The sequence below is a fragment of the Leptomonas pyrrhocoris genome, assembly GCF_001293395.1.
Source record: "Leptomonas pyrrhocoris isolate H10 chromosome Unknown, whole genome shotgun sequence".
Taxonomy (NCBI): Eukaryota; Euglenozoa; class Kinetoplastea; order Trypanosomatida; family Trypanosomatidae; genus Leptomonas; species Leptomonas pyrrhocoris.
This window is the reverse complement of record NW_015438365.1, coordinates 231,705-249,322: the sequence shown is the minus strand read 5'-3', so window position 1 is coordinate 249,322 and position 17,618 is coordinate 231,705. Positions and strand designations below refer to the sequence as shown.

Here is a 17,618-nt window from a genome sequence, read left to right as displayed (position 1 = left end):
ACAACTACAACAAACTATTAAGTGACAGTGAGACCTGTCAGTGTGCGGGTGTGCGAACATGGTGCAGGCACGTACGTTCTTTTGAAGGAGGTTCATTTTTCCTTCCTTTGGAAACTGGTCATGGCTTCCCCGCGCAGTTCGTGGAACACCGAAGAAAAAACTACTAGAAAGCAAGAATTGACTATAGAGGGGTGCTCTGCAATACAACAACAACAAAAAAAACGGCGTAACTGCTGACAACCGGCACACGCGACAGGAGTGCAGAACCTACCAGTTTGCTCAGCATTCTTTCTCGTCGAGTGAGGAGAAGCACACGGTAAGCGTTCCACACACGGCACTGTCCGTCACAGACATCACCGCCAGATCCCTCTCGCCCCAGTTTCCCAAGACATCAGAGACCCGCACGACGGCCTGAGCCAACGCATGTGCCGCCGCCGCCGTTGAGCCATCTCGAACTTCGAACCGTATGTCTTGCTCGACCGATACAGCAGTGCTGCAGGTCCCATCCTCCGCACCCCACACCGCATGCGACGGGTTGCGCCGTGGAGGTGCAGCAAGCACCTGTGTCGGCCCAAGGTAAACGCCCACCTGCACCGCGCAGTGCTCCAGCAAGTCCTCCACCTCCTCAGAGGTGCTGCTGTGGAAATCACGCAGTGACTTCACGTAGATGCGTATCTTCGCGGGCGGTGCAGACGGCACGGTGATGGCAGGCGGGGTGGGGACACGGACGAGCGGGGGAAGGGGAACTGTCGTTGCTGGTGGCGCGCGCAGAGGATGAGAAGGTTGAGCCTCCTCTCCTTTAAGGGGCTGCGCTGCTTCAGAAGAAGAATCGTCGTCAGGTGTTGACTTCGCATTGAGGGCGGCTCCTTTCAGTTGACTAAGTTTGCCGGCATCATTCGCCTTTACGCCCTCATCATTCTCTGCTTTCGTCGTCTCACCGTTCTTCACCTTCTCAAGAGCCGCAACGCTGCTGGGTACTGCGGGAGAAGAACTCCTTCGTGGTGTTCCCTCGGCCACCAACGGTAAGGCCTGGTGCGACGGTGGTGTCGTCCTCGTCGACGACATCGAAGAGGAGAGCGGCGTGAGGCGACGTCGTGTCGAGCCGGCCGCCCCATCCTCGCGAGAAGGCGACATGAGCGGCGCCCGCTGGTGCCTGTGCGTCGATCTCTCCGCTGCTGCTGCTGCCTCTGCCATCGCACCCGGCACCGTGGCTTGCACAGTGGATGAGGAGAGAGGGCCGCCGCGCACATTGTCGTCCGCGCGCTCCGTGTTCCATGCATTCTGGCGACTGTGGTACACACGGTCAGGGGTGGCGGTGCGCTGTACGGCTGTTACACATGCAACAAGCGTTGCCGCCCCACACGACGCGGAATACCCGTCCGTGTGTAAGTGGATGGTGTGGACCGTGGACACGCCGCTATTGCCTCGGCCCACACCCTGCTCGGAGCAAGAAGTTGTAGTGGCGGCGGCAATGAGGCTGCGCACGGGAACGGTGGCGGTGGCGGTCGGAGTCGCTGCGTCACCCGCAGCACCCGAAGCAGGCGATTTCGTTTCGTCCTCTGCCGTTTCAAAGAAGCCGAAGGTAAGCACTCCCTGCGTGTCTGGCAGGGCGTAGAAGCAGCAGCGGGTAGACAGCGGCTCCTGCGACCGAGGACGTCGATGTACTGGAGGCACCGACAGCACATGTGGGTTGGCAAGATGTACGCTAAGTAAGAGGTGGCTCCTGTCGTACGGTCCGCACACCGATAGCACGCCGTGGTTGTCGTGTGAAGAAGATGTCGCATTTCTATTGTGGCCGAGTTGCCGACCCACAGAAGAGGTCGCAGTGAAGGACAGATCGCTCAGCGTCACCTCCATCACGAGATCGACGTCGCACGAGAACAAAGATGACAGAAAGGGTGGAGAGGCGGAACGCGTGTAGCTCCGCGGCGCCGCGCCGCTCAACACGCGGCCAAACGTCTGCACCAGTCGTTCGAGTTCTTCCGCTGCGAAGGGGAACCAGCTGGTGTGCGCCTCGTGCGAAGTGCCGCGCCTCTCTTCATCTTCGGCTGCAAGTTCATCTTCATCGCGTTCAATGGCCTCGATAGCAGCAGCGCTGGTGTCACGAGGGCCACCTTTGCTCTTCCGCTTCTGTTCTTGCTGTTGCTGCTGTGTTAACAAGTGGAGTTGTTCTTCGACTACGTCCTTTTCTCTCCGGAGCTGCGCCACCTCCGCAGCAAGTGCCTCTGTCCGTTGCGACCCTTTCACCCCGGCCGCACTTTGCTCACCGGTTGACGAGGGCGGCAGCGTGTCCGCGCTACTCGCACGCCGTTCCTTGATGAGGTGGTACGCGTCGTGCCTCTCCATTTCTGAAGTCAGTGATCGCATCGTGGCGGTCTGCCGCAGCACCGTCTGACTCGATGCAGCCAACTCTAGGGAAAGCCGCTCCAGCTGCTGACGCAGGTCGTCCGCCTCCTGTCGGTGTGTGAGGACGAGCCGTTTCAGGCTGTCGTTGTCGGCCTGCTGGTGACGCAGGGCCCGCTCTGCGGCAGCGGTGCGCAGAATGTAGCGGGTGGCGGAGTCCTCGATGGGGAGACGATCCAGCGGCAGTCCATACGACGTCGGAGCCGGGAGCGATGTCGGGCGTAGATGGATGAGCGGGGGGGAGGTTGACATCGCGGAAGGCGCAGACAAAAGTTGCTCGCTGTTGTGGCCGCCGCTGTCGAGCATGAAAGGACGCCCGCACATCTCGCGGCGCAGGGCACGCAGTTGATAAAAGCGGTGCCGCGCATCCGCCGCAGAGGGGTCGACGTTGCTCGACAGCACTTGGTTTTCGTGTACTGAGGAAGTCCCCGCTGCTGCCGCTGTTGTTGCCGCCGTTGCTGAGCTTGATGAGCCAGTCGTGTGCGCATCTGTCACCGCGCGGTAGACGCCGGGAGGTCGTCGCTCCTGCGAGCGTTGGTCCGCCGCACCGTGTGCCACCTCTGCGTGTGACATATGTGGGCGCGAGAAAGCGGTTAGGCAGCAACAACAACAAAAAAGAGCGAGCTCGGGAAGTTTAGAAAACAGAAAAAAAATGGGTATTGCTACGAAGTCTATGTAGATAATTCTCTTGATCTATTGTGTACTCTCTCTTTGAATGGACACGCGGGGGTGCTGCGAGGTATTACGTGCACGCAGCATGCATTCCAGGGCGGAGTGGGAGGCAGCAGAGCAACACGTCACCTTGAACAGAAAAGACCATGTAAAACATATATATTTCTATTGCGTGTGCGGTAGGCCGAACGATGTGGCTGATGTATAAAAAGAAGAGATCGCAACCGTCTACAAAACAAGAGTGATTCACAGCGCTCCTTTTGCCTTTCGTGTGTGTGTGTGTCGCGCAGCAAACGCTTGCTTGCCTGTCCAAGCAGCTAGTAAAGGTTCAGGAAGTACAGGAGATGCATAGAGCAGGGACGTTGAAAGAAGGATAAGAAGGAAAAGGGATGTCTGAAGGGTGCGACCGCAGCTTTGATGAGTGCTTTTTTGAGGGTTTGTAGTAGGCCCTCAACCAAATGCGCAGAAGACAACTGATGAGCGGGCGTTGCTCGTCAAGCGAACTAGCACAAAAGCAGATGTGCACCTACGCCTTAATCAGGATGATTCTGTCGTTAGAGGCTTTGACGGATTCATTACGTTTATGCCCCACCAAAGCAAATAACATGTCGAAGGAAAACAAATCCCTGCTACAAGGTCCTTCAGCAATGGAGCGTAAAACGATTGTAAATCGCCTTCAGGTAGATTTGGTCACAGATAATTCATTTTTTGTCCTTTAGACACTTTCGGGAGGAATGTTTCTCTGCACACGTACGCCACTATCGATGTCCCAAACAATCCATTCACCCCTCGCTGTCCATCACTGGAGAGTTTAAAACACAAAACACGGGCAATTTGAACAACATATCAAAAAGAAACAAAGAGAGAAGAAAAAATGGAAGTCACAAAACAATAATAGAAATCGATGAGTACCACTATAAAATAGTTCGCCTTCTCGAATCAAGACAGCGACAAGAGCCGAAATAATAATAATAATAGTAATGAGAGTACATCAATCACAAAGGTCAGCAGCACACATCTGGGAATGCAGAAACAAAACAAAAAGGAGAAACAGAAGAAAGACATCAGACAATGTTGAGCAGAGAAACAACAGAAGAAAACAGAAAAAAAAAAGAAATGATTCATCGCACAGCCAGCAGAGAGAAACAGAGGTAGTGATATTGGGGGAGGAAGGAACGAAAAGGAGAGAGCGGCGTCCTTCCGGCGTTGGTGACGAGAGATTTAAAAAAAAAAGGGTTAAAGGGGGTTGAAATAATCAGTCGAGATCATGTGGAGGGCGCCACCGCAGTGAGAATGAGATGAAGACGCTGGCGTGCATACAAAAACATCAGCAACAACACAAAAAAAAAAAAGACGCGAACATTCAGTACACAAAAACAAACCGTATTAAATGCCGCTTGAATCACTCTTATTATGTCCTAAGATTCGAACTGAAATAATATACTAATAATAAACGTAAAGAAAACGCACACATGGGCAGAGACAGTATCAAAGCCGAAATGAGGTTAAACGCACGACTACATAAGAAGAGGGGGGAAAAAAAGAAGAAGACACACACACAAGATTCATCGCGCTCAAGCGTGCTCGTCCCTTCGCTTCTCTCAACGATGTTGCTTGTTTTTGCCTTCTCTCTTTGATCACAAACATGACAATTCCCACCGATAAGGTCACATCAAGCCGGTCTATGAAAAGAGAAACCTGTTACTTCACATCCTCAATAAATACTACAACACACATTCTTGTCTGTTGAAACAGTATTCTTTTTCCCTCTTTGGGAGGGTTGTTGTTGCTGATGAGAAACCATTTCGTTTTCAAGCAGCAGCCTCAGCAGCGTAGGAGGCACCTGAACCGACCTGTGTGATGCGCCAACTCAAATCTGGGTCCGCGAAGACACTCTGAAGGAGGGCAATTAATCCGTAGAGATTTCAACACCAGTTTTATGTCCGTTCGTTCTACGCACACACACACTTGTTGGAAGTCAGACCGATTTTTTTTTTTTGGCCATCCTCTTTCCTTTATCGAGACTGAGAACGAGGAATAAGCCACGTCTTCGAGCACTGGCTACCGTAGTCAACATGGAGGGAAGAAAAAAGATTTTCCGAGAAAAAAAACCCTCAGTGCTGAGAAACCTCAAGTAAAAGTTGAGAAGAAAAAAACACGCTGTTCCACACATCAACACGCAAAACGGCATCACACAGGTAAATAACGAAGATAATAATGCTAATCAGAGCAATAACAATGCGATTTTGAAAAATCAGCCATAAAGTAAAAAAAAGAAGTGGGGAGGCTAGCTCCTCTGACATCCAAAAAAAAAGGAAAGGAAATCAAGAAGAGAGCAAGAGGCGCACCCAAAGGCTCTGTCTAAGCAACGGCACAACAAGACACAACAGGCGACGGCACTCTTGAATAAAAAGCATGCATTGTTTTGATCTCTCTTTTCATTTTTTTTCCCGCTACCGTGCAGGGAGATAGGTGAATGTGAACTAACGAGACGAAAAGAAAATGAGAGGGAAAATAAAATGAAAACGTGGGAAGCAGAGGGGAAGAGGAAAACATGAGAAACGACAACACATTATTTGCTTTCATACATTTGTGGTTGCAGTTGGTGATGCTCTGGTGGTACGTGCTTCCACGCACCCTCGTGAAGTGGCGCTTGCAGAAGAAAAAAGAGGAAGAATACCTGGCGACAGAGCTGAGTTCGACAGGTACAAAAAAAAAAGCCTGTCCGTTAAAATCTGCACCTGTCTCCTGAGCTAGTTGTCTTGCAGCTTGGACTGTCTCTCCGCATCGATCGCAGAGCACCCCACTCACGATGGGAACGCGGAGAACCCACTCACACCCGCACACATGCTTTCAGCACATTTAAAGAAAAACGGACTTAAGGAGGAATACGAATTGCCCCAACGGGGTCTGATGTATTTCGGCGGCTCTGAAGAAAAAAAGAACAAGAGAAAAACTGGGAGCAAGCCGAATCAGGAAAACAAAAGAGGAATGTATCGAACATATATGGTAAAAAATAGAATGTGCCATGTGGCATTGCTTGTCATCTCTGGGTATGTAGCAAACAATGCCATCGATGCGACGCTTCGCTCAACCGTATATACAATCACAATTCTTTTAATCACTATTATGGCCGCAACATAACTCTCTTACTTCTTTTTCTTCTTTTTCAGAGAATTGCAACTCGAAGGAAATTTTCTCTTGCATTTTCCTCCTCTGCCTCTACTCGTGTGTGTGGTGCAGGTGTGAGAATAACGCGTGCACGTTGTCATGCCACGTGAAGCGCCGGTGTAAACGACGCACGTGAGGCGGGGAAAGAGTAAGAGAAGCACACACACACACACATATATATATATATATAAGAACACTTGCAAAGCAAAACAAAAAACAGATTTATCGAGTTAATGGTAAGCTATTTTCCACATACCGAAGAATATGTGGAGAACCGAAGAAAGGAGGGGGAAAGGAAATAGACGAAAACGTAGTAATAACAGTAACAATAGTAATAATAATAGAGACGTACGGCAGAAAGAAAAAATAATAATAATGAAAATACGGAAGCGTGTCACAAGTTTAGTCGAAGAATACAAAAATAGATATGCCCGCTGCATTTACCAACTTTTATCGGGAAATACGCCGTCTACACGTTGCTTCTTTTCTTTTCCCCAACGTGTACGTGTGGCCACCTTTAGCGCGGGTTGTCGTCCTCACTCACCACCGCGTGCTGCGCAGATGGGTTGGAATGCGACGACCCGCTAAGGTTCAGATTGCTGTTTGACTGCGCGGAAAACTCGGCGAGCGAGGAGGTCGAAGGCCGCTGCGCGCGCGGACGAGCTACGGCGGGGCTGGAGCTGAAGCGGTTCTTAGATGCGGTGAACGGCGTCGACTGCTGCGCAGAGGAAGCCATGTACAGATGCGAACTCAACGAGTTGCCCGGGTAGCCAGCATCGCCATTCGGAATGGCAAGCCGCATATTCGTGTTGTTCACGGCCTCCTCGTCGCGGGTCGAGCCGTTGCGGTATAGGCTCGTGCTGGACGCGTCGAAGTTCAGCAGCGGCGATGGCGAAAAGTGCAGGCTGGCGTCGAAGTCCATCGGGTGTAGAGTGCCGCCCTGCGCATGCGCCGCCGGGTTGTCGAAGGAGGGCTCGCCGACGTTGCGGTGGTGCACGGCGGGACGGTAGGCACCACCGTTGTTGCCGTTGCCACCGCCCGCCCGCAGCACGTTCGGTGTGTACATGTGGCGGTTCACGAGGTTGGTGGACATGCAGCCGTCTACAGTGCTACTCGTCCCCATCTCATCGATCCGGTGAATCTCGTCGATGCTGCCGCTCGCATCCGGGGAAATGACGGCGACGAGCCGGCGGCAACCCTTCGTCCCTGTCGCGTGCAGTTGCACGTTGCCGGGTGTGTACTGCATGGCGCCGCTGTTGTCCAAGTTGAGCCCGTTGAGGCCGCGGGCCGCCGGTGCACGCCCGTACGACGCCGACGCCTCGGGGAGAGACGTGACGCTGCCGTAGGGGTTGAAGCTATAGCTACCGTCGCTGTTCATGTGGCGTCCACCCGGCCGACTGATGTCCTGCGCGCTCATGTTGAGGCGACGCGTTAGGGAGGTGTTGGCGCTGGCGGGGTGGCTGACGGGCTCGGCGTCCTCGTCGACCTGGACGTGCTCGATGAGTGCCGCGCTCACACCGAGATCGTCCTCGGCGTTGCCGCTGCTCGAGTGCATGTGCCCGGAGTTGTTCTCCGCTAGCGGGTCGGAGGCGATCTGCTTTGCCGCCGCTGCCTCGGCCGCCGCTTCCTCTGCCTCCTGCTGCTCTCGTTGCTGCCGCTCCACGCAGGGGCCGCGCAGCGCCTCCATCTCGTGCGTCACGCGCTGCTTCTCCTCGGCCGACGCGTTAGGCGACTGCTTCAGCGTGGCGTACTCCCGTGCGAGGCTGAGGTACAGCGGCACGACGTGGATTTGGTTGCAGCACGAGCCCGCCGTGCACTTTCCGCGCTGGTACAGCAGACACACACTCGCCAGCTTCTTCATGGAGCCCTGAAAAAGGCCACGCGAGAAGTCGGCAATGCTAAACTTGGGCAAGCTAATACTCATCTTGAGCTTCGGATCGTGCACGGTGAAGTTGTCATCCGGGGCGAGGGAGAAGTAGCGTGCCTGGAGCTCGTTGAACCAGTGATCGAACTCCTCCTTCTTCGACTGCATCCACCCATGGTCGATGTGGACCTGGTTGCACCAACGTCCCCACTTACACAGCGCCGGATCGGTCGAGTAGAGGCCGCAGTTCGTGGGCACCTGCATGACGGCGTGGGAGTGAGCGTGGTTGCCGGCTCCCCGCGCGCGCTTCGCACGGGTAGTGGGGTCCACGTAAAGACCTTTCGTGAAGACCACCGACCCCACAGGCACCTCGACCACCTCTTTTAGGTCAGCGACGAAAATGCGGAACGTCTTGTTGGGGTCTGTCTCGAGCGTTTGCCGGAACTCGTTCTCGCGGTTCATCAGCCACGCGCTCATCTGCTTGCGCGTCTCCGCCAGGAACTCCGGTTTCACGTGGATGTCGTGGCACTTATCCCCCGCCAGGCATCGGCCCTCCTGGAAGGCGTCGCAGATGCGCACCACGCTTCGCGAGCCGTACACGATCGGTTTTGGTGGACGACTGAAGAGGCGGCTGCTGCCAATCGTCGGCACCACGGTCTCCACGGTCACCGCCACCGGTGCCTTGAGCTGATTATCGTGAACTTCGTAGTCGGGGAGCATCTGCTGCTCGTAGCTGCCGCCACCGACACCACCACCACCGCGGTGCGCGCTCCCGCCGCGAAGGTTCGTATTGTTGGTGCTGTGATGGCCGCCACCACCGCGTCCACTGTAGCCGCGGTTGCCGCCCAAGGTATTACTGACGCCGTTATACTCGTAGGGGGTAGCCATGTTGGGGTCCATGCGCTTGCCGTAGGCGCCACCGCCACCGGCGTTGCCGAAGACGCACATCATCGTGTTCGCCTGAACGCTGGGCACATTGTTGTGCACACTGTTGTTGTAGACGGGGTATTGGGCGTTGCCGGCGTTCGGGCCCGCATTGTGCTGGGCGGGGTAGACGTTGTACATCATGTCGTGTCTTGAATACATTCGCAGATATCGTCTTCTTGTTTGATGTTGATGCTGTAAGGATATATGTGTATTAACGAAGGAAGCGTTTCAAAAACAATAAAGGAGGAACTTTTTGCTGTTGCGATTATAGAAAGAAGTTTTTTGATCGCCGTCGCTACACAAAAAAAGGAAAAAGAAAGTGTTGGTACGGACTTTAAGAAAAGAAAACTCACTTCGTTTGCCAGACCGCTCCGAAGGAAAAAACAGGGCTGAAACCAAATATTCTTGGAAAGGTTAAAAGAAAAACGGAAAAGTAGAAGAGGGGAAAAACACGGTACAGAGTTCGTTCTCAAGTCAACGTTTTATGGAAAGGATTCTTAAAGCAATTCACAGTTAGACATAAAATAAAAATAAACAGCAAAAAAAAAAACAATAAAAGAAAACGCAAATCTTTGTTTGTTCGTTCGGTAACTTTTGATGTCGTCGTCGGTGCGGTCGGGAAATAAACGGAAGCCAACAAATTCCTTCCCGAGTGACTCCTCGTAACGTGAAAACGGAAGATGAACGACGGCTCTCTTCACTAAGGAGGAAGAACCTGGTCAATCCTTTCAACCTTACAAATAAAAAAAAGAGGCAGAGAACGTCAGGTAACAAGGGGGCTACGACGAAACAAGAAGAAAAAAAGTAACTGAAGACAACTCAAGTCAAGAGTAAGTGTTTGAGTGAAAAACGATGTTTCTGGGGAAAGGTAACCCCGTGGCTGAAAGAAGAGAAGCAAAAAGAAAGAAATGTGCGCTTGCCGATTTCTAATTTGATCTAACGCGTTAAGAAGAAACAAAAAAAAAAAACACAAGAAGATGAGAAACAAGTGGGGGTGTGAAGAAGAAATCACGAACGCAATGACAATCTCCCACTCTTAGAGAAGAAACGCCGTTTCAAACTCAGGAAGAGGGGGAAAGGTCTCCCACTTCCGTAGCGTCGCTGCAGAGAGAAGATTTGGATTCGCACACGCGGCACAGCTCCGATTGTTTTCTTTTTTGGTTGTTGTTGGCGGTTCCTTTCACACGCAGCAACTGCGGAGATCTGAAAAGGTGACGAAGAAAACAAAGGGAGGTTGATAAGAACACGCGAGAGGAGAGACACTATGAACGATTCATCGCACCTTCAAGATGAGGAAAAGAAGATGGCAGCTTTATTAAACTTATCTGTGTAGTAAGCTGGGGGAGAGAGAGAGGGGCGGATACGTTCGCAAAGAGGAGAAATAATTTTAATAAAATCGAAGGAAAGTGTAAAAGAGGAGAAGCACTTACAGGCAATCCGTCAAGTTTTTAATCATCGGCACGTAACGAGCAGAAGATGGGAAATGATGCGACGCAGAAACCAAGCACGTGGGGCACGGTCCCGAATTGCACATTGGAAAAGAGAGGTGGGAGGGGAGGAGTGCGTGTGTGACGAAGCAACGAGGAGGGGGGTAAAGAGAGCTTCTAGCATTCGTGTGCCTCGCGTACTGCGTGTGATGGCCACAAGGAGGGAAATAGGGATTTGTTCCGTCGAAAATCGCAGGTAAAGCAGACACTGAAATATCTTCCTATTTCGACGAGCGTATTACAGGTGAGCCCTTTATCAAGGGAGAGGGGGGGGTCATAAATAGAAGAGGGACTATCTTCCGTTTACTAAAAGGCATTCAAGTTGTTGCACCTCCCCTACTGAGCAATCATTGATGAGTGGAAATCCATTGGCTTTCCTTTTTTAAAAGGGAAGGGCTTGTCTTTGTAATGATACGAGTCTAAAACAAAAAGAAAAAATGAGATGTGCAATTCAAAAGGATACGTCACATCTTCACGTTGTGCTTTCTTTTTTTTTTTCGTTTGTCCGGGGCGCATTGGAGATTCCAAGCGCAAAAGGGAAGAAGTCCAAAAAAGCCAAACAAACAGCAAAAAAGAAAACGAGCAGAAATGCCGGAGATTGAAAGCTCCTGCAAATGCCGCCGCCGAGCAAGCAAACGCTCGTCAAAGCCAGCCAACGAATGCTGCACTGGCACCTTAAGAACGATTGCCAATGATGCAGAAAGAGACGGTCGTCTTTCCCTCCGCCGACGTGCTCGGGATGGCGCTTGATGGCGGCTGGCTCGATGGTGCGCCTTCTAGCTGCAGCGTTATCACGTCCACCTCGCCCAAACCTACTGAGATGATCTTCGCGGTAGGCAGTTCAGCTTTACCAATCAGAATGCGTTCCGCAGGGATGCACGTCTGCTGCCGCTTCTCTTGTGTGACGTTGGTAGCCGGATGCGCGACCGCGGCAGTCGACTTCTCCAGCTCTGCTTGTTCTCCGCTGCCCTCCACAACGTCCATCGCGCTCAGTTCCACGGAGAGCATGGTGTCTTCTGCCAGGGCAGCTCGGGACAGCGCGGCGGACGACTCCGCCGAGCTCCACTCCGCGTGACTCGAGGTGCCCATCGCACACTCCACCGAGAGCACCGGAGTCGGGCCTTGACGGACTACCAGATGGATGTACTTTGCAGAGGCGTTGGGCAGCACGTGGCATACGTTGCTGACGCCGAGCAGCACCGTTCCCGCAAGCGTCGCCTGAGAAGTAGCGGAGCCGTTGGAGGGAAGCAACGAGGATGCTGCGTCGGGGTTATAGTAGGGGACCGACAGGGAGGGCGTAAAGCTTGCTGAGAGGTCTTGCGCGTCTGCGCGCAACTCCGTTTCCTCCGCACCAGCCGGTTCCACCTGCTGGCCCAGGCGACCAAACAAGGTGAAGAGGTGCACTTTGCCCACAGTCCTTTCGCAGGCTCGCCCGCGAGGGGCGTCAGCGGCGGTGTGCAGCGGTAGCGAGGGTGGGCCAAACTCTCCGTCTTTCCGGTCGTGTTTTCCCTTCGCTTTCGGAAAAAGAGGATACGTGTGAGAGGCGCTGCCGAGCAGCTGCTTCAGCGGCACCGCCACCTGACCAATCTGATTCACCTCGTCCACCACGCCATCGTAGACCGCGAAGCGGCACGCGTGACGGCCGCCCTGCAGCGACTTGAGGTCGAGCGACGGGACGTGCAGCATGACACTCGCCTTCGAGAAGGGCCACCGCGGCTGCGTCGTGCCCTCACGGATCGGCGTACGAAGAAAGCGCCTGCCATCAATCGCCAGGGTGCCAATCGCGTCGGTTTGGAACTGCTCCATCGCCCCATCTGGCAGATCGTCGCAGCCGCTCACGTGCACGAGTAGCACCGCGGCGTCGGGCGGCAACGCACGCGGCGACGCCGCGGGATGGCCAACGTCATCCGCACCACCACCGAGAGAGGCGCGCTGCTTCTTTTCCGGTAGCTCCAGCACGGGCAGGCACAGGCTACACACCCGCACCGAGCCGATGCCCGGAGGTACCAACGCTATCTCGCGCTGCGCCCCGCCAGCGAGTCCGCGCTCCGTCACAGTGATTGTGGCGCGCCCCACCACCGCCTGGGCGTCGCTGTCGCACACCTCCAGATGGTACGTTGCGGTGCTTCCACTGAGGCGGGGGCAATGCAGGAGGCAACTAGCCTCCGTCGCGGACCACGCGGCATCGAAGACGCCACATGCCAGCGGGGTCCGCAGCCGTTCCGCCCCGGCACCGTCGCGCAACACAACAAACGGGTCTGGCGTGATGGCGAAGTTCTCCTGCGACAGGTGCAGCGCCTCTACAGCGACGTGCGCCACCCAGTCCCGGCTGTGGCTCTCCCTGCCGTCCGCAGTGTTCGCACCCAACACGCCGACCACAAGCTGGCCCATCACGGCGTTGCCCGTCTGCGCCTGCAGCAGTGGCAGCCGTCGCAGCCCCACCCCGCCAAACGCGAGCTCATCCACCGTTGTCTCGGCGGTACTGATCACAGTGCCCCTGTGCAACAGGTCGAAGACCAGCACCCCGCCCTCGCCGCACACCTTCGCAAACGCTTTATCTGCTGGCCACGCCGGGCTGCGGGTCTTGGGTTGCACCTGATTCGTCTCGAGAAGTCGCCGCAAGGTGCCGCCGTTGTACGACGACACCGTGACGGAGGCCTCGATGCGGTGCTTCAGGTATTCCACAGACATCACCTGCAAAAAAAGCGTTGTGGTGGTGGACGGCGCCGTCGCGTCGGTCGTGGTGGACGCGTTGGCAGCGCCGTGCTGCGGCTTGTCATCATGGGGCTTCAGCGCCTGCTGCAGCGCCTTGTACTTGGACGCGGTGACGGCGAGCATCGTGGTGGCCAGCCGCGGCATTTTTCGTGACTCCCTCTGCACCGAGGAGGAGGTGTCGCTGCCCTCCACCTCCGCGTCCTCGCCCGTGAAGGTCACCTCCGTGAGCGTCATGACCTGCTGCCCCACCCCGCCGTCGCCGTGAATCTTCGCCGTCTGCAGCGCACAGCGGTAGACCACGTTGGCCTCATCGTCTGCGTCGCACACGGTGAAGACGATGTCGGCGCCGCGCCGCACAAAGGTGATGAACGACGACTTCTCAATCGGCCAGTGCGGGGACACCATGTTGTCCATGACGGAGGTGCGGACTAGCACTCGTTGCCCGAGCGTCACCTTCACCATCGGCCGCAGGCACCGCTGCATTACCTCCGGCGCCAGGTAGTCACAGCAGCGCACGTGCAGCAGCAGCAGCACCAAGGACCCCGTGCTCATCTCCTCGTCGTCGACCACGACTTCGTCGGACACCCATATCTCGTCCTGCGGGAGTGGCAGGACCTTGACATAGCTGTCGAAGTAACCTTGGTCCTCGATCTTCACGTAGCGGTCCAGCACAGAGGTAGAGTGGTCCACGCCGACCTTGTTCAGCTGGTTGTAATCCACACTTGTCGGGCGGGTCCGCGTGAGGAGTGGAAGGCGCGGCTCACTGGAACTGCCTGGCCGCAGCGCACTCATGCCGCGGGGAGAGATGAGCTCACCGCGGACGTTGCTGCGTGGCGATATCGGCAGCCCCGACGGCGGACGCACGAAGAGGCTGCGGCTGATCGAGCTGCGAGACGCGGGAAAAGAGGTCATAAAGCCAGTGCTGCTGTCTTCCAGTGCGGCCACGCTCGTCGAGCGACGGGAGCGGCCGATCACGGGCACCTGGGAGACCTGCCCGCCGAACTCCATGTTCTCCACCAATGACCGTGCGACAGGGCCGGAGTCCGTTGCGTCCCCGGCACCTTGAAAGGCGTAGGAGGCCAGCGTGTGCATCTGCTGGCTTTCTTCCGCGGCTGCGTTGACATCCTCCAGCCGCATCACCCCGCCCACCGAGATGGGCGACTCGCCGGACTGCCACGGATCGCGGAGTTCGTCGTCTTCCAACGGCAAGTCCGCCGGCACCAGCATCGACGGCTCGTCGTTCTCCGTCACGAGGCGCACGTTGCTGTCGTTGACTTGGCGAATGAACCGCGGCTGCTGCTCCGTCGGAGTCAAAAAAAGCTGCTCGACGATGATCGCCTGCAACTCATCGCCGTCGCCGCTGATGTCGCAGTCGGCCGAGTTGGGCAGCGTCTCCGGCTGGACCGCAATCAGCCGCAGCACTTTTTCCTTCATGGCCTTCTCCACTTCCTTGTCGACGGTGCGCAGCTCTCGATACGGGGCAGGCGGAACAGCGGGGGCAGCCACACTCCCACCACTGATGGTTTCCTGCGCCAGCCCCTCCTGCAGACGCGTCAGCGCGTACTCGGTCCACTGCGCAGGCGACCACGGGGCAAGTGTGGTGGAGCTGCGAAGACAGCGGCCCTTCCCACTTGCCTCCGTCAACGCCGCTGGGGGTAGCACACCGGAGTCGTCGAGCTTGGCGAGCTGCGAGACGGAGTTGGACAGCCGTGGTGCCGGCGGTGCCACCGGGCTGTTCGAGTGCCGACGTGAAGCCGCCTGCGAGGACGGTGCGCGGCTGCCACGCCGACCCGCCGAGGAGGACCGCTGCCCGTTCGCGTTCGGGGGTGACGACGGGGGCTCGAAACCCTCGATGAGACTCGCCTCCCCCCGCTGTCCTCGGTAGAGACTGATGCCCTGCCGGCACACCTCAATCGCCTGCGCATCGGCGTTGTTTTGCTCGAGAACGCCTAAAATAGCCTCCCGGTCGAGCTGCCAGACGTCTACGGTTGAGTCGCAGACGACATCAAACGGCCAGAGGTGGGGCTTCAAGCACAACTCACCGAGGAAGTCGCCAGCGCTGCGCACCTCTCGACGCATCTCCGGCGGAGCCAAAAGATCTTGCAGGTTCAGCGCCAACGCACCGGCAGCAGCCGCACGCGGGTTGTTGTTTTTCGCGGACGAGGGCGGTCGTCCTTTCGGCGGTAACGAACTATTGAGCCCTGCAGAGCTGCCCGGCCTGGCGCCGTCGGTTGCCGTCGATGCGGCCGGGGTGACCGGCTTGACGACGCTAGACAGCACCAAGCTGCCACGCCCAATAACAAAAAGGGAGGTGCACGGCGTATTGGCGGTGGCCAGGACGTGTCCTTGCGGGACGGTCACCACCGTTGCACATCGGGCGATCTCCCCACGCATGGCGTCCGTTGAGTGTCCGAGGCAGGGGACACCGCTCAGGATGGAAATCAAGCCAAAGACGTCGCGCGTCTTGCCCTCCTCCATCCACTGCTTCTGCCGCTCAACGGCAGCGGCAATGACACGCTGGCCGACCTCGGGGTACTTCGTCAAGCGGTGCTCGAGGTGGCGTACGTGCAGCGCATACAGCTCGCACACGGTGGAGCCGATCACGCTGCTGTTGCGCTTCTCGTGGAACAGGACGCTTTCCTCGCCGAGGCACGCGCCGGCCTCCAGCACTGCCAGTGCCTCCCCTTTCACCACCACGGTGAGCGCGCCGCGACGTACAATGTAAATGTAAGGACAGTAGTCGCCTTCATCGAAGAGCACCTCGCCCACGCCCAAAACACGCACCTCCATCGCGCGACACAGCTTGACCCGGTCGCTCGCCGTCAGCAACGGCCACATCCACGACCGCAGAAGCACCACCGAGGTGGGAAAGTAGTCCGCCAAAACGATGTCCCGCCGCCGCGGCGCCACGACGTCGTTCATGTACCGAGTCAGCACATCAGAAGAGGGCAGCGACGACTGGAGAACGCCGTAGTACACTTCCCAGAACCAGCGAGAGGAGATCACCGCCACATCCGCTTCCTCCCGTTCTCGAGTGGCGAAGGAGGAGGTGGCGCGATCCTCGCACAACACTGGCATCACGCACAGCACATCCGTCGCCTTGTGCATACGGTGCGTCTGCGTGCGGATCGATCGGGAGCTGGTGCTGCTGGGGACACTACCCGCGGTGCCTTTCTGCTTCGCCGAGGTCTCGGGTCTGCGCTCCTCTAAATGCCCGTAAAGCAACACTACCACCCCACACGAGACGTGCGACTCGTGTGCGTACACAATAAATTCCTTGGGTCCTAAGCAGTGAAAGGTGGCCGCGTCGGCCAGCTGCTCCAGCACACGCAGGGGCCACTCCGCCAGCATCGTCTTGGAGCTGGCGATGGCAGACACGACGGAGCTCGACGTGTAATGCCGCGGCGGTTCGCCATGCTTCCAGTGGACCCGGCGGCGACGCCGCAAGACAACGCGCAGTACCACCGGCGTGAATAGCAGCTGCAGCGTTTGCAGGGCCACTTTGCTCTCGGGGGAGAGAAAGTTGGTGTTCGGGTGGGGGGATGAGGAGCTGCGGTGCGCCGCGGCCTCCTCAATCACGCTGCCGCGCCGCAGTCTCGGGTTCGTGCTGGTGGCCCCGATAGAGGAGTCCCGGCGGACCGGCAGCAGTAGCTCTGTGGGGGAGACCCCTCGGGCACCGCCTCTGTTCTGCGCTGGTGACGGCCGTGTCGGACCGGGGCGCCGAGTGGAGGGCAGGAGAGGGGCGGCGTTGGATCGGGCGGTGGGCCTGCCGTTGCCGGACCCCTTGCGAGACGAGGCAGCGGCTCCTAGCGATGCAGTGGGCATGTCCGGCTTCTCCTTTCTATGTTCGTTAATGAGGGCGAACTCCTCACCACAGCAAACGAAGCGAAGAACACAGCCTCCGTAAATGCGCACACCCGCGGGCTAACGCAATTATATATAGCTCTCAGAAACGAAAAAAAAAATGAATAAATATGTCTCCTCTCACCTATACGAGCTACTTGCTCCACGAGATGGCGCCGCGCGGTATCTAATGCGGGGCACCGACCAGAGACACAGAAAAAACCCACACGTAGATGTGATGGAAGTGGGAGTCGTCGCACAGAACAAACAAGCAAAGCAGAAAAAAAAATGGGAACAAAAGAGGAGCTTCGGCTAAACGTTTCTGCGGACCGTACACCACGTATAAATACCAGCAAGAAGGAAGAAAAAGGGCTCACGACGTATGTGTGTGACGAGCTGGTGGAGCAACAACGAAAACCCGAAAGAAAAGGAAAATGTAATAGTAAGTGATGATGGAAAAGCAGGTCTATCAGTACATCAATGATTCTTCCTTCGTGCACACAGATATATATATATATATATATATATATATATAT

At 56.2% G+C, this 17,618-nt stretch overlaps 3 protein-coding genes across 3 annotated transcripts; all 3 read right to left on the bottom strand.

The window, feature by feature from the left end:
* Positions 1-279: 279 nt before the first annotated feature.
* On the bottom strand, positions 280-3,394 carry ABB37_04999 (hypothetical protein; the record flags this gene model as incomplete). The annotated part of the gene is made up of 1 exon (XM_015802875.1): positions 280-3,394. Exon 1 carries the CDS (start codon positions 2,974-2,976, stop codon positions 280-282), a length of 2,697 nt encoding a protein of 898 aa, XP_015658391.1. The 5' UTR covers positions 2,977-3,394.
* A 3,369-nt stretch (positions 3,395-6,763) lies between these two features.
* On the bottom strand, positions 6,764-10,464 carry ABB37_04998 (hypothetical protein; the record flags this gene model as incomplete). Its single annotated transcript, XM_015802874.1, has 1 exon — positions 6,764-10,464. The coding sequence occupies exon 1, from the start codon at positions 9,176-9,178 to the stop codon at positions 6,764-6,766; it is 2,415 nt and encodes an 804-aa protein (XP_015658390.1). The 5' UTR covers positions 9,179-10,464.
* Positions 10,465-11,199: 735 nt separating this feature from the next.
* Positions 11,200-17,064, bottom strand: ABB37_04997 (putative 40S ribosomal protein S9; the record flags this gene model as incomplete). The annotated part of the gene is made up of 1 exon (XM_015802873.1): positions 11,200-17,064. The coding sequence occupies one exon, from the start codon at positions 17,062-17,064 to the stop codon at positions 11,200-11,202; it is 5,865 nt and encodes a 1,954-aa protein (XP_015658389.1).
* Positions 17,065-17,618: the final 554 nt, after the last annotated feature.